General features: G+C 35.3%; 1 protein-coding gene across 2 annotated transcripts in view; it reads left to right on the forward strand.

Moving 5' to 3' along the window:
- Nucleotides 1-12,984, forward strand: part of Frl (formin-like protein) — a 542,073-nt gene that overhangs the window by 513,185 nt on the left and 15,904 nt on the right. For both annotated transcript variants that reach the window (XM_069824507.1, XM_069824516.1), the window contains exons 16-18: nt 2,265-2,544; nt 8,313-8,602; nt 9,336-9,452. In XM_069824507.1, coding sequence (XP_069680608.1) covers nt 2,265-2,544; nt 8,313-8,602; nt 9,336-9,452 — 687 coding nt within the window. The remainder of the gene's footprint in view (nt 1-2,264; nt 2,545-8,312; nt 8,603-9,335; nt 9,453-12,984) is intronic.

Here is a 12,984-nt window from a genome sequence, read left to right on the forward strand (position 1 = left end):
ACACGAGTAAAAATTCAAGTGATTCGAGAAGTGATTTAATTCGCTTAGTGGCAAGGAAGGTCAGTGGCGAGAGAAGTGTAAGTATTTCTGTGAATGCAAGTGCTGAAATGGAGAGAAGTGAAGAGAAGATGACAGAATTGGGTGAGTGAATGTGTCTGGTCCCGTGATGATTGAGGATATAGTAAGCAGATTAGATAATACATTTGAGAAGTTAAGTAGGAAGAAAAGTGAGAAGATAGAGGTAATTAAATTAGGCGAGGAGGATGGTGGAGGAAGCTACCCAGGATAGTGAAGTATAGCATGTAAAAAATAAGTGAGATAGAAAATGTAATACACTTAAGAAATAGACATAATAACGATCCAATTGGATAATGACGTAGTAAGGATTAGCAACAAGTATTATTAGAAGCAGAGTGTGTGCGATATAAGTGAACTGGAAATCAAGAAAGGAGTTGTAAAAGTGTCAATTTTGAATTATCTAAATTAAATTAAGTTTTAAAGGTGGGAATACTGATCACTTTAGATTTGGTAAGAGTTTATAGTAAATAGTGAATGAGTGTAAGGGAAAGAGGAGGATACAATAATGAGGTAATATAAGTAAGAGGTATGAATCTAAAGGTAATGAATGTAATTGTGGCACTGGATACAAAATTCTGAAGTCCACATTACATGGATGTAAATGTTGACATCAGATATATATTACATATGGATGCAATTTGTTTGCAATCTGTAGAAAAAGATTGAAGCTCAAGTGCACCGCTGATTCACTGACAGAATGCTCGTCCATTTCACTTAAATTATTTTTTAATTGTTCTACTACAAGTTGTACTTGGTCCTCTCCTTTATATCTGTCGTAATCACTAGCATGGCATGTTGAATAATGGCATTGTAAATTATACTTTTTTACTTGCTGAAGCACTTTACAACAAATTAAGCACTTTGTCATTCCACCATAATCAGTACATAGAAATAGTTCTTCCTACACTTGCAAAAAAAACGTTGGTGTTGATGGCCTGTCTGTACTGGTTGTAGCTGCTTCTGCCATTCTTCTTCTACAGTAGTATTGGACTTCATCACATGAGCCGCCACGGAACAAATCACAACTGCAATTACATCCCCACTGCTACACCAGTATACCTACTGATAGCTTGCTGCCCACATAGTCAATGATTGCCCTGATGTCATTCTGTTTCGTAATGCGGACACTGTTATAAAGTGACTCAATTTGGGATAACAAAATAATAAATTGGTTTGGAACAAAGGCATTTACTAAATTATACACTGGTTCCCAAAGTACTAAAAGATTTTTCACAGCAAAGCAATTTCTTCGATATTTTCTCCTTTCCTGTTACACTTTTTCCTTGTGATGTCTGTTGTAGCCTTTTAGCAACCAAGATTTAACATACTTGTCATTGTTGAAGTTGATCAAAGGAGGCCCAACAATTGTAATAAGAAGCAGGTTCCTCATGATGTTAACTAGCAGTGAAGAGACAATGAAGGTTTTTTATACATGCTTTAACATCTGTGATCATATTGCATGTTTAGTATCATTGGGTACATCCAGGTCGTTTTTACTATTGTTGTGTTCCTGTTTCTATTGTCGTCTGGTATTGGTGATTGAGGTGGTGATGAATCATGGTATGTAAATTTCCAATCTGACATTTGCCTTTGTGACTGAGGGAAACCATGAAAAATCCTAGTCAGATTGGCCAGCCATCGGGTTTGAACCCAGAACGTCCCAAATGCGAGTCTCAAACGTTACCATGTGAGCCAACTCGCTCAGTTAACAATGAAGTTGAGTTGAAAGAAGTCTCACAATATATTGGCAGCTCGAAATTCGAACATTTTTCGGTTCTGTGAATGGCACTGTGTGGCTTGGTTTCCTAAACTTTATTCCCATAAATCTGTGACATCTTTATCATCAGGAAGATGATCTATGTAACTTAATTTCCTTCATGCATGTATCTTTAGTTTTGTAGATGATTTATTGATTTTAATTTTGTTTAAAAATGTATAATTTGTAGCATATATACAGCAAGAAGGAAATAGCGTAATACAGGTGCTTATAAAATCAAACTGGTGTTATCTTTGGCGTGCAGTTCTATTTGAAGATGATGATAATGATGATGACCATGACAATGACGATGGTGGTGGTGGTGGTGATGATGATGATGATGATGATGATAAATAACATTATTTGAAATATGTATACTTTCTGTATTTTGTCACTTACTTTAACTAAACTGTTGTTCCCTTATTTTCAGCAAATTCATGCAATCATATCTGCATCTAGCTCAGTGAAGAGTTCTAAAAAGCTCCGTCGAGTACTTGAGATAATTCTAGCATTTGGTAATTATCTGAACAGCAGTAAACGTGGGCCAGCTTATGGTTTCAAGCTGCAGAGTCTGGATACATTGCTGGACACTAAATCCACAGATAAAAGAATGTGCCTTCTTCACTACATTGTTGATACTGTGAGGCATAAATTTCCAGACCTTCTAAACTTTGACTCTGAACTCATGTATATTGATAAAGCTGCAATAGGTAAGTGATTTCATCATGCGTCTTATACTTGCATGTTTCATGCATTGAAATTTAATAGTAAGCAGTTCATTACACTACTATTTTCCAATGCGTAAATACACATCTTACTTTTAAAATGCATCTTAAAATTACGAGAGTTTCGTCAATGGCCTAAGATACTGTTTTTGCCAAAGCAGAACTCGAATACAATAGGCTTTTTCAGATTAATATTCGCATCTCTAATTTCTTTTTCTTCAGAAAATAAGATGAGCATAATTGCAGTTAATTTTTTGTTATTGCTGAGGATGATACTTTTGAAACTGGCAAAAAATTGTGAATTATTTATCAAGTGTCTACTTGAGAGGGATTGTAATACCAATACTATCTAGAAGAAGCACAAAATTAAGTACATTCCCTCAAAAGACAATAAATTAAATTAGGTATAGTTAAGAGTATGATTTTATGGTGATTATTTTACCCTGATTTCGGTGATTAAAATGGTTTGATTTCGGTGAATATTTAATAAAAAAACAAGCAATTTCGTGCATATATCTCACCCTAAAACTTAAAAAATAATGGAATAACACTTTTTAAAATCACTATTGAAACAGTCCCATTCAAACTAACAAAAATTGCTTGCATCTTTAACAAAATTAAATTCATAATTCAATTTCATTCAACTTTGAAGGGGTGATGGCACTGCTTTCTTGATTACACAAAGGCAGTTATTGCGGGAAGGAGAAATGACTGTTGCTTGCACTGCTTCCTGGAAGTAGTTCCTGAGACTATGCATGCATTATTGCTAGATGCCGTACACATGTAATACTGAATGATCAAATAAGTAGAAATGTTCATGTATGTTTTATAACAAAGAAAATGTTACTTTTATTATATTATAATTACTATTTATTATATTTCGAAATATCAAAGTTATTTCATACCATGTTCATCCTCCTCTAGTCTTGACACTGAATTGATGCTGCTCTTCAGTGTGTTACTCAAATTTCTGAAAAATCTGTTTGCATACTTACCGACTCCAAGGGGGTTATATTTAATATAATTAAATATGTACCAAACCTATATGCACCTAGAATTATTCCAATTCAGAAACAACAAAGTAAACTAAAAAAACTCCAAAAAGAAATAACATTTCAATGGATACCTAGTCATTAAGGTATATGTGGAAACGAGAAAGTTGATAATATTGCAAAACAGACAACATATTTGCAACCAAGACCTCTTCAAGTGATATCTCTATCCAGTGCTTTTGCTTCAGTAAAGTCTCATTTTACAAACCTATGGATCAACAGTTGGCTCTCTTCTGACAAAGGAAAAATTTTAGTCTGTACAAAAGAAACCAAATGACCTGAAAATGTACAAAAACTTGCCCAGACATGTTCAAACATTTTTAACAAGAGCCAGAACAGGTCACACTGCCACACAATTGTACCCACACAGACTTCACATTTCTGATAATCCTACTTGTCTGCGGTGTAATAATCATGATGAAGATCTGGAACACATTCTTCTATACTGTCTATCCCTAAACCACAAAAGAAGTAAATTAAAATCATCAGTATCAGTTGCAGAAGACACAGTCCTGCAGCATATATTGACTACACCCCAACTCTGGCTACTAGCAACAGGCATCTATAATGAACACCGATCAAAATACCCCTCATTTCTCATGAAAAACAACAACTGAATAGACAAGAGTAGACTAATAGTAGATTTTATGTTGTCAGCAAACAGCTGGATACATTAAGAAGATTTATTGATTGATTGATTACTTTTTATTTGGAAGAAAGAGTCGTTTTCTGTACAAATTCTCAATGAAACCTGTTTTTTGTTGAAAATATCGTGATTATGAAGTAATTTCGTGGATTTCTATCAATTTCGCGAATATGTGAGTATTGAGTATTTCATTTAATTTTTTTACTTTTATTAAGGGATTTGCATTTCCCATGCATAAAATTAAGTTTCTAACACGCTTCGCGCATATCGTTAATAACCAAAAAAATCACACCCCTAGGTATAGTATATCTGTGCACTTTAAAGTAAGAACTGTAACTAATGTGTGGAGAATGACAATGAGTTTTGAGTGAAAAAGTGCCATATCCTATGTCTTTTTCAGGTAAGGCAGTTTGAATAATCTACATTACCAGTAATCAGTGTAGTGTTAATCGATTTTATTTCCTTTTAATGCCCTATAAAGAGTGGGTGAAGAAAGAATGATGCTGAAACTGATCAAATGATCAGGAAGAGGAAAAGGAATTGGTTGGATCACTGGCTGAGAAGAAACTTGTCTCCTGAAGGATGCACTGGAAGAAATGGTGAACGGGAGAAGAGTTTGGGACAGAATAAGATATCAGATGATAGACGACATTAAGATATATGGATCATATGAGGAGACAAAGAGGAAGGCAGAAAATAGGAAAATTGGAGAAAGCTGGGTTTGCAGTGAAAGACTTGCCCTTGGGCAGAACACTATGAATGAATGAATGAATGAAAATGATTATCCAGTTAATGAGCTATGTCAAGAAGGAAAGTGAATGGAGGGAAGCTCTGTCTCTCATGCCACTCACATTGCTTATGTGGCAGGTCAGATTACGTACAGGTACTCAGTACAGAACAAGTGACTACTCGCCCTTGTACCACTGATGGAATTCAAACATTGTTAGGTACTGTGTACTGTGGGATATAATCTAAATTTGGCACTTTTATAACAAGAAACTGTTTTAAAAAACCAACAAAACCGTTTTTGGAACCAGTTCATTGCTGTGGTTCCATCTATTTCCATAGAAAAAATGTTCTTTCATGCTAATTTAAATTTTGTTGCAGCTTTTTTAACTGCTTAAAAAACGTATTTTCCACAAGTAGTCCCATGCATTGGAACCCAACCCAACAATTCTTAAAAAATGTTGAATTCAGAATAAATTCTGATGAAAATTACTAATTGTGCCATATCTCTGGCATCATTACTTATATTGAGAGCCAGTGAAAAACTCTTTAATTTTTCCAGTATTTCCATCAGTTGATTCTCATTATCTTTAACTAAATCTGTAATTCTGCTGACCACTGTATTGCGTGACAAAGTGGTATGTCTGAAGGTGTCATTAGGGCAAATTTCTTCAACAGCTGTTACCAAGCATTCTTTAACAAAGTTACTCTCAGAAAAATTCCAGAATATTTTTCTATTTTCATAGGTAGAAGATATCTTGCCCAGACTATATTATCAAGACAATCTTTGATCTACGAAAGATTCAACATGAATCTTTGGAACTCCATGACATTTTATTTTGTCCTTGCATTGACAAAAATTTATTTTTTAAATTCTCTAAACATCATACTCGTAGCAAGCCTAAAAGTGTATAATGATAAAAAAGTATAAAAGTACAATATGCTGTATATTCAAATATATATATATATATATATATATATATATATATATATATATATATATATGTATATAATCATATAAAATATGTTAAATATGTTTTATAAATTCCGGAAAGAACTACTGTCAATACTATTTTACTTCTTGATAACATACTTACTTGCAGGTCCCAGATAGAGAATATTATGTCCCAAGCATCCAAGCCTAATCTTAAAACATTAACACCTACATTCAAAATACACATGATGCCGAACCTCCTGTACTGTTGTGAACTGCTAATAAGTGCTTCAGACAACATGCTATTCAAACTTGAAACTCTACAAAATAAAGCTCTCCATCTCATCACAGGGGTGTCAAGACAACCCCAATCGATGCTATGCTTGCCTACACAGAAATCCAACCGATTAAGAAACTGATAGAAGAAAAAACTATTTTACTCTGAGGAAAACTCATAAGAACAATGAACAGCTCCTGGTCGACATACACTGATACAGAAAGAAATCTAAAAACACAACAAGGTTTCATCCAGATGGCCAGGACCTTAAAAACACAATATTCTCTAAATAACAACCACCAACCTCTACAACAGGAAAACCCAGTGAATACAACTAAAATAAACTACTCTGTGGAACTTGAAAACCCCATAACCAAAACCAGGTAGATACAAGTGCCCTTAGACAACTTTCTCTGGAAGCTATTCACAGTCAGTACCCAGAAGAGAAATGGCTCCACATCTATACCGATGGATCTAAAATGGAAAATCACATAAATGTAGGAGCTGTCATATACTGCACGCTCTTCTCTTTCTACATGCCAGTTGAACAACATCTTGTAGGATATGGTGGAGAGATTGAGGCGATCAAAACAGCCTTAACCCAACTCAGCCTCCACGTAGAAAAATTTGAAAATGTCATAATACTCTCTGACTCGAAGGCTGCAATCCAGTCAATTGCCAACGCATTCCTTCCTGTTGTCTCTGATTGAGGTTCTGGCTGATATATCTATCTATTATTAGGCAGTACATCTCACTTGACGATATGTGTAAGAGAAAGAACAATTGTTGTGTAACATGAAACTAATCGGCGATGTAAGCAATGGAGGGGCAAAGAAACTGGCCACCCTACCCCATTACCTCCTACCTTAGTTGCCTCATAAGTGGTGCCTTATTGGTATCTGTCTTTGGACAGTTGACTAAACAATAACAACCCTTTCTGCATCCAAAGAAATTTACATCTGCCAACAGTCCATTCAGCACCTAACATCACATGGAAAATCTCTAGCACTACAATGAATTTCAGGTCATTGTCAGATCATTGGAAATGAAACGGCAGACCAACTAGCCAAGAAAGATGCCTCTCTATGTACTTCTACGAAAGCTTAATCATATCGATCTTAAAAATTACTAGTCAAACACACAATCAGACATACCACAAATCAGGAACTGGAAGACAGAATTAAACAGAAATACTGGAAAACCGCCCTCAATAACATTCCAGATAGGCCAAGGAAAACAACAGTATCAACATTCCACCTCAGCACCAGGCATGACTGCCTGGGGAAACACCTCTACCGCTTTGGAATAGTGCCATCACCATCCTGCATGTTGTGCATGGACAAACACTACCTTCAGGCATGCTGAGCCCTGCAAAGCCCTACAGAAGAGCAGAGATATTGGGAACCTGAGTTAAAATGATGAGCCTTATGGGACAAGATTTTGTTAATCAGTGTATCTGCCGTTGGTTTAAATAAATACTATTTTACATATTTAATATTAAAATGGGATATGTAACCCAATAAACACTGACATTAATCAGCGTGCTTTTCATTAGGTGAAATAATTTTTTTTTTTTCCCCCCTATTCTGGAGGGAAACGTCTTTGTGCTGTAGTAGCAGCCATAGCTATACAAATTCGTCGCAATGAGGAATAACTGTGTGAAAGGGTGAGTTTCTTGTGTACTTGCCACTTAGGGGGTAGTGATGTAAGTTGAAAATCCAAGTAGAAGTGATTCAGTTGTGCCACTCGTTGACATGGCTGCAATTAACAGTTCAGACATAGATACTTGGAATTCAATTTTTGGCAGAGCCTGTGGTTTTATAATGGACAAAGTAGCTGTGGAGAGGATCGGATTTTTTTATGCGTACTTAACATTTCTTTTGCTATTCTAATTTCATGGTCTGTTACAGTCTCAGTGACCCATTTATATTCATTCCAGACTTCTTTTTTCTTCAGGTTTGTAGTGTAAAAACTATTCGGGTATCATGCCATTAGGCCTGTCCATCCTCTGTACATGTTGTATTTAATTGAAACTATAATTCGGAATAAATTCCATATTGACTGCTTGGTAGTATCACATGGTGATCCAGTAAAATGAAATTTGTGTTGTGTTTGTAGTATCACTGGAGAACATCGTGACAGATGTCCATGAATTGGAGAAGGGTATGGATTTAGTGCGCAAAGAAGCAGAATTGAGAGGAACTGGGAAGGAACGTGGTAGTGGTCAGAGTGTCGTACTGAGAGACTTTCTAGCGAATTCTGAAGAGAAATTGAGAAGATTAAAGGCTGATGGTCGTAGTGCTCAAGATGCTTTCCGGGAATGTGTAGAATATTTTGGCGAGTCCCCACGTACTGCTGATGCCAATACATTCTTCTCACTGCTGGTTCGCTTTACCCGTGCCTTTAAAGTAAGTAGTTTTATAAATAATTATTCTGACTACATTTCATATAATTTCCTCCCTTCATTGTCCAAACCAATATTCATTGTGGTTCATAATGCACTGCTATTCCAAAATTAAAAATATATTGAGGGTAAGGAGGAAAAAAACAGAGAATGTCACAGAGCAGTATTAAATCAAGTTTTAATACCTGTGACATTCGTGATTTTTAACCAATGTACCAAATGTTAAACATTAGCTTATACAGATATTTCCTCATTTAAACCCTTTGTGATTGGACAGTTCTGTAGTTCTGGTTGCCGCCAATAGAATGAGCTATACACCATAAAATCGCTAAACATGGACAATCCTTGTTTTTTCTCCTTGCCCTTCATATTTTATAGGTAAATAAATAATATAATTGAATGATTGGCCAAAACAAGGTTCTGATCGTAATTTGTTTTGTAGAGTTGAGCATGGAAGAAGTTTGTTTGTGAACCCCTCTACATATTGACATCAATATTTTATCACCAGAGGATTTTATTACACTTACTTCACCCTAGTGTTATATTCCACTAAGGCTAAGTAATAATAACAAAATAATTTCTTCTTAAACTACTGATCTTGATTTACGAAATAAGCAAACATTTGCCAGTTGCAACCTTCTTCCTGACCAACCATCCAATTATTCACTAGGAACAAACTTTCATAAATAACATACTTGTTACTTAGTGTTACTTAGATAGACAATATTTGTGTGCAGCTTTCAGATCAAGAAAATGAACAGCGAAGAAGACTGGAGCAGGCTGCTTTGGAAGCACTTAATAAGCCTAATGAAGAGGTGATGAAGCGCAATAAGCTGAATCAAAAGAAGCAACAAGTAAGTGGGAATGAATTTAGAGAACTTTATGGAGGTTTTGCTTTGACACACAAGATGAGTAACTGCAGAACTTGCTTCTTCAGAATTGAATAGCTTGTGTCCCTCCCTTTATATCCCACTTCCCTCCAACAAGTGGGTTTGATAAACTGTTAGTCTATTACAGGAAAAATTATAGGATTTGATTGAAACCTAATGATTTTTCACCATAATGATCCTTTAACTCAATACTCTTATTGACATGATTCAGAAGGTTTTTATTCCCTTAAAAAAAAGTTTCGAAGTTCTTGACTGAAATTCTCATTCACATTGTTATTGCTGTTTACTTTTCTTCCTTTTAACTCTTGTTTGAGGTTTGAAACTTAAAAGTATGTGAAGGAGCCAAACTGGATGAATATGGTGGATGACACATCAGTTCAAACCTAGTTTCACGATGTCATATGCATTGCAAACATTCTGTTGAAGGATGACTCCTCTTTTCAGCTTTCCTCGCCTCTGTAGTTTTATTTGTTCCTACAGCCATCTTAGAATATAAGAATGATATTCAGTATTGATAGTGACACCATATTCTACGAAAACAACCATGATAATTCCTTTCACATCAGAAAAAACTGAAGCCAGAACTTCGCTGATTTCTGAGCTCGAAACTGTTTTGGTATAGGAGAAAAAGGATGCTTCCAATATTTTGATGATCTTTTGTCTCAGGGTCCAAGTGGTGAACACGTGTTTAATCCATAGTAACACATCTCCCTTCCCCCCCCCCCCCAAAAAAAAAAAAAACTTATGTAATTTCTTTGACAACACTGGCAATCTCAAGGTAAATACCTTTACATTGGCTGGGTGGTGCAGTCGGTAGAGTGCTGGCCTTCTGCTCCCGAGGTTGCAGGTTTGATTCCGGCTCATATCAGTAGATTTATTGACATGTAAAAGAACTCCTGCGTAACAAAATTCCAGCTCACTGGTGATGCTAATATAACCTCGGCAGTTGCGAGCATTGTTATGTAGAACATAATTTACAATTTACTTTACCTTTGCCACCTTTGCCAGTGTGTTAAACATTCAGTGCTTTAGGAATATAGGCCTAGCTACATATTTGAACATTTCTGTCAACAATAGATAGGAAAATATATTGTTGCGATACATCCTGGATTTTTCAGGACCATACTGCAGTCGAGATCTGCATCCTGGCATCCCAAAAATAATTCTTGAAATATATAAATGTCCGGTTTTCAATGAACAAGAAAAAGAAGAAGAAAATTGGCATTTCTTTTCACACAATTTTTCTCTTCAATTTAGGGATACAGCAGCAAAAAATGGTTAATTAAAATGGAAAACGTGATAAATATACACAATATTAGATTTAAGTTCATGATTCAACTAGGACCATATTGGTATGTGAGTAACAAAAGACTCAATGACGTTTCTACATTTTTGTTGGTGGTAGAATTCACCTTTACTATCCCAGAAACCAATGCCTCAGTGAAGCATGTGTTTTCAATTATGAACTCATTGTGGACCTGCAAAGGAATGAACTGGACATTTACACCATTGGAGGTTGTGTGTTATTTGGAACCCATTTTTTTTTCTCGATTTATCATGTGTACAATTTCACCAGAAAATACTTAAAGACAAAAAATTACTTCGACAAATTCATGAGTAATGGAAATGCTTCCATGTGCAGACTAGGGTAATGAAAACAGAGCAGGAACACCTCAATAATGTGAGCCTATAACCCTTTTTTGATTAACTACTTTGATTGACTTAAAGTTTTGGATTCTGTATTTACTACACCATCTAATGCAAGGAAGTTAATATATTTTTGCCCCTTTTCATTTTGCACATTTCAATGATGAAAGTCAAGTGTCCCAGATTTTCAACTTTTAAATATTGCAGCCCTAAGGAAATAACGTTGAAAATACTCTACTGTTGGTTATGAAATTCATTGCCATCGGTGATGCACTGAAAACTTATCAACCACTTCCCCTTCCTTCTCGTATGAGATTCTGTATATTTTTTTTATTGGGTTATTTTACGACGCTGTATCAACATCTAAGTTATTTAGCGTCTGAATGATATGAAGATGATAATGCCGGTGAAGTGAGTCCGACGTCCAGCACCGAAAGTTACCCAGCATTTGCTCGTATTGGGTTGAGGGAAAACCCCAGAAAAAACCTCAACCAGATAACTTGCCCCGACTGGGATTCGAACCCGGGCCACCTGGTTTTGCGGCCAGATGCGCTGACCGTTACTCCACAGGTGTGGACGATTCTGTATAAGGTCAGGAGAACAGTATTTAATTACCATGCATTTTGCATTAACATCAAAACCTCTTGAATATACTAAATTCATTGTGAAAAGTTTTGTCTTCAGTGTACAATTTTAAACCATAACTTAATCTCGTAAGTTTAGTTGTTTATATTTAAGATGAGAAAACATGTTTATTTATTTAGTAATGTGAGGGGGCTCTTCTTCTTCTTCCTTCTCTTTTTGTTTTTTTCTTCTCTTTTTTGCCAAATGCATAACCTCTGTGTCAATAGTACAATCTCTCTTGCATGTATGTTAAGCAAGTTTTCAAATACAATGTTAAAATTGAAATATACCGTCTATACTTATCTAGTATTATATGATTAATTATAACATAAACGTTTTCGGCACTAATGTGCCATTTTCAAATGTATGAAAATTTGCCTAATTACATGTTCAAATAGGTGCACATGAACTATGTGAATGAAACATATAATGTGTACCCTGGTGATTTCATGTCACATATAAAACAATCTGTTTGTAGATAATTAATGATTAAAAATTAAAAACACACACTTATTACTAACATTTAAAATTTGTTTTTCTGCTGCAATTATCCATCAATTTGTGGAACACTGGGGTTGTCTTGACGTATTGTGTGGTCAAATGCAGTTATTCATTTACTTGAAAATGTTGTAACCTTACACTAAGATTTTCACTATTAAAATATTTCAATTTTAACATTGTATTACAACTTGCTTATCGGATAAATCATACAACATGAAATTAGGAAAGTTTTCAAATGTTACTGTTGTTTTGTATGGTCTCCATATCTTCTGACACTTTTATTTTCAGTATTGGGGAGTTTAGCTGTACATTATAAATGTCTCACTTGTTCGGTATTAATATTCTGAAAGCAGAGGGGTGGGGGAGGGTTGAAGAGGTTGGATAATACCTACTGGTATATTGTGCAAAAGTATAACAGTTAAGTTACAAGATATATTGTAAATAATGTAGAAAGATAAATCTTGGACAGAAGAAAAATTTAAATTATGGTTTATTTAAGGACGCTCGTAACTGCAGAGGTTATATCAGCGTCGCCAGTGTGTCAAAATTTTGTCCCACAGGAGTTCTTTTACATGCCAGTAAATCTACTAACATGAGCCTGTCGCATTTAAGCACACTTAAATGTCATTTATTTGGGCCGGGATCGAACCCGCAACCTCAAGCACAAAAGGCCAGTGCTATGGACAGAAGATATAAATGCTTTACTTACAACCCGAAACTTGAA

This window comes from Periplaneta americana, chromosome 1 (assembly GCF_040183065.1).
Source record: "Periplaneta americana isolate PAMFEO1 chromosome 1, P.americana_PAMFEO1_priV1, whole genome shotgun sequence".
NCBI lineage: Eukaryota > Metazoa > Arthropoda > Insecta > Blattodea > Blattidae > Periplaneta > Periplaneta americana.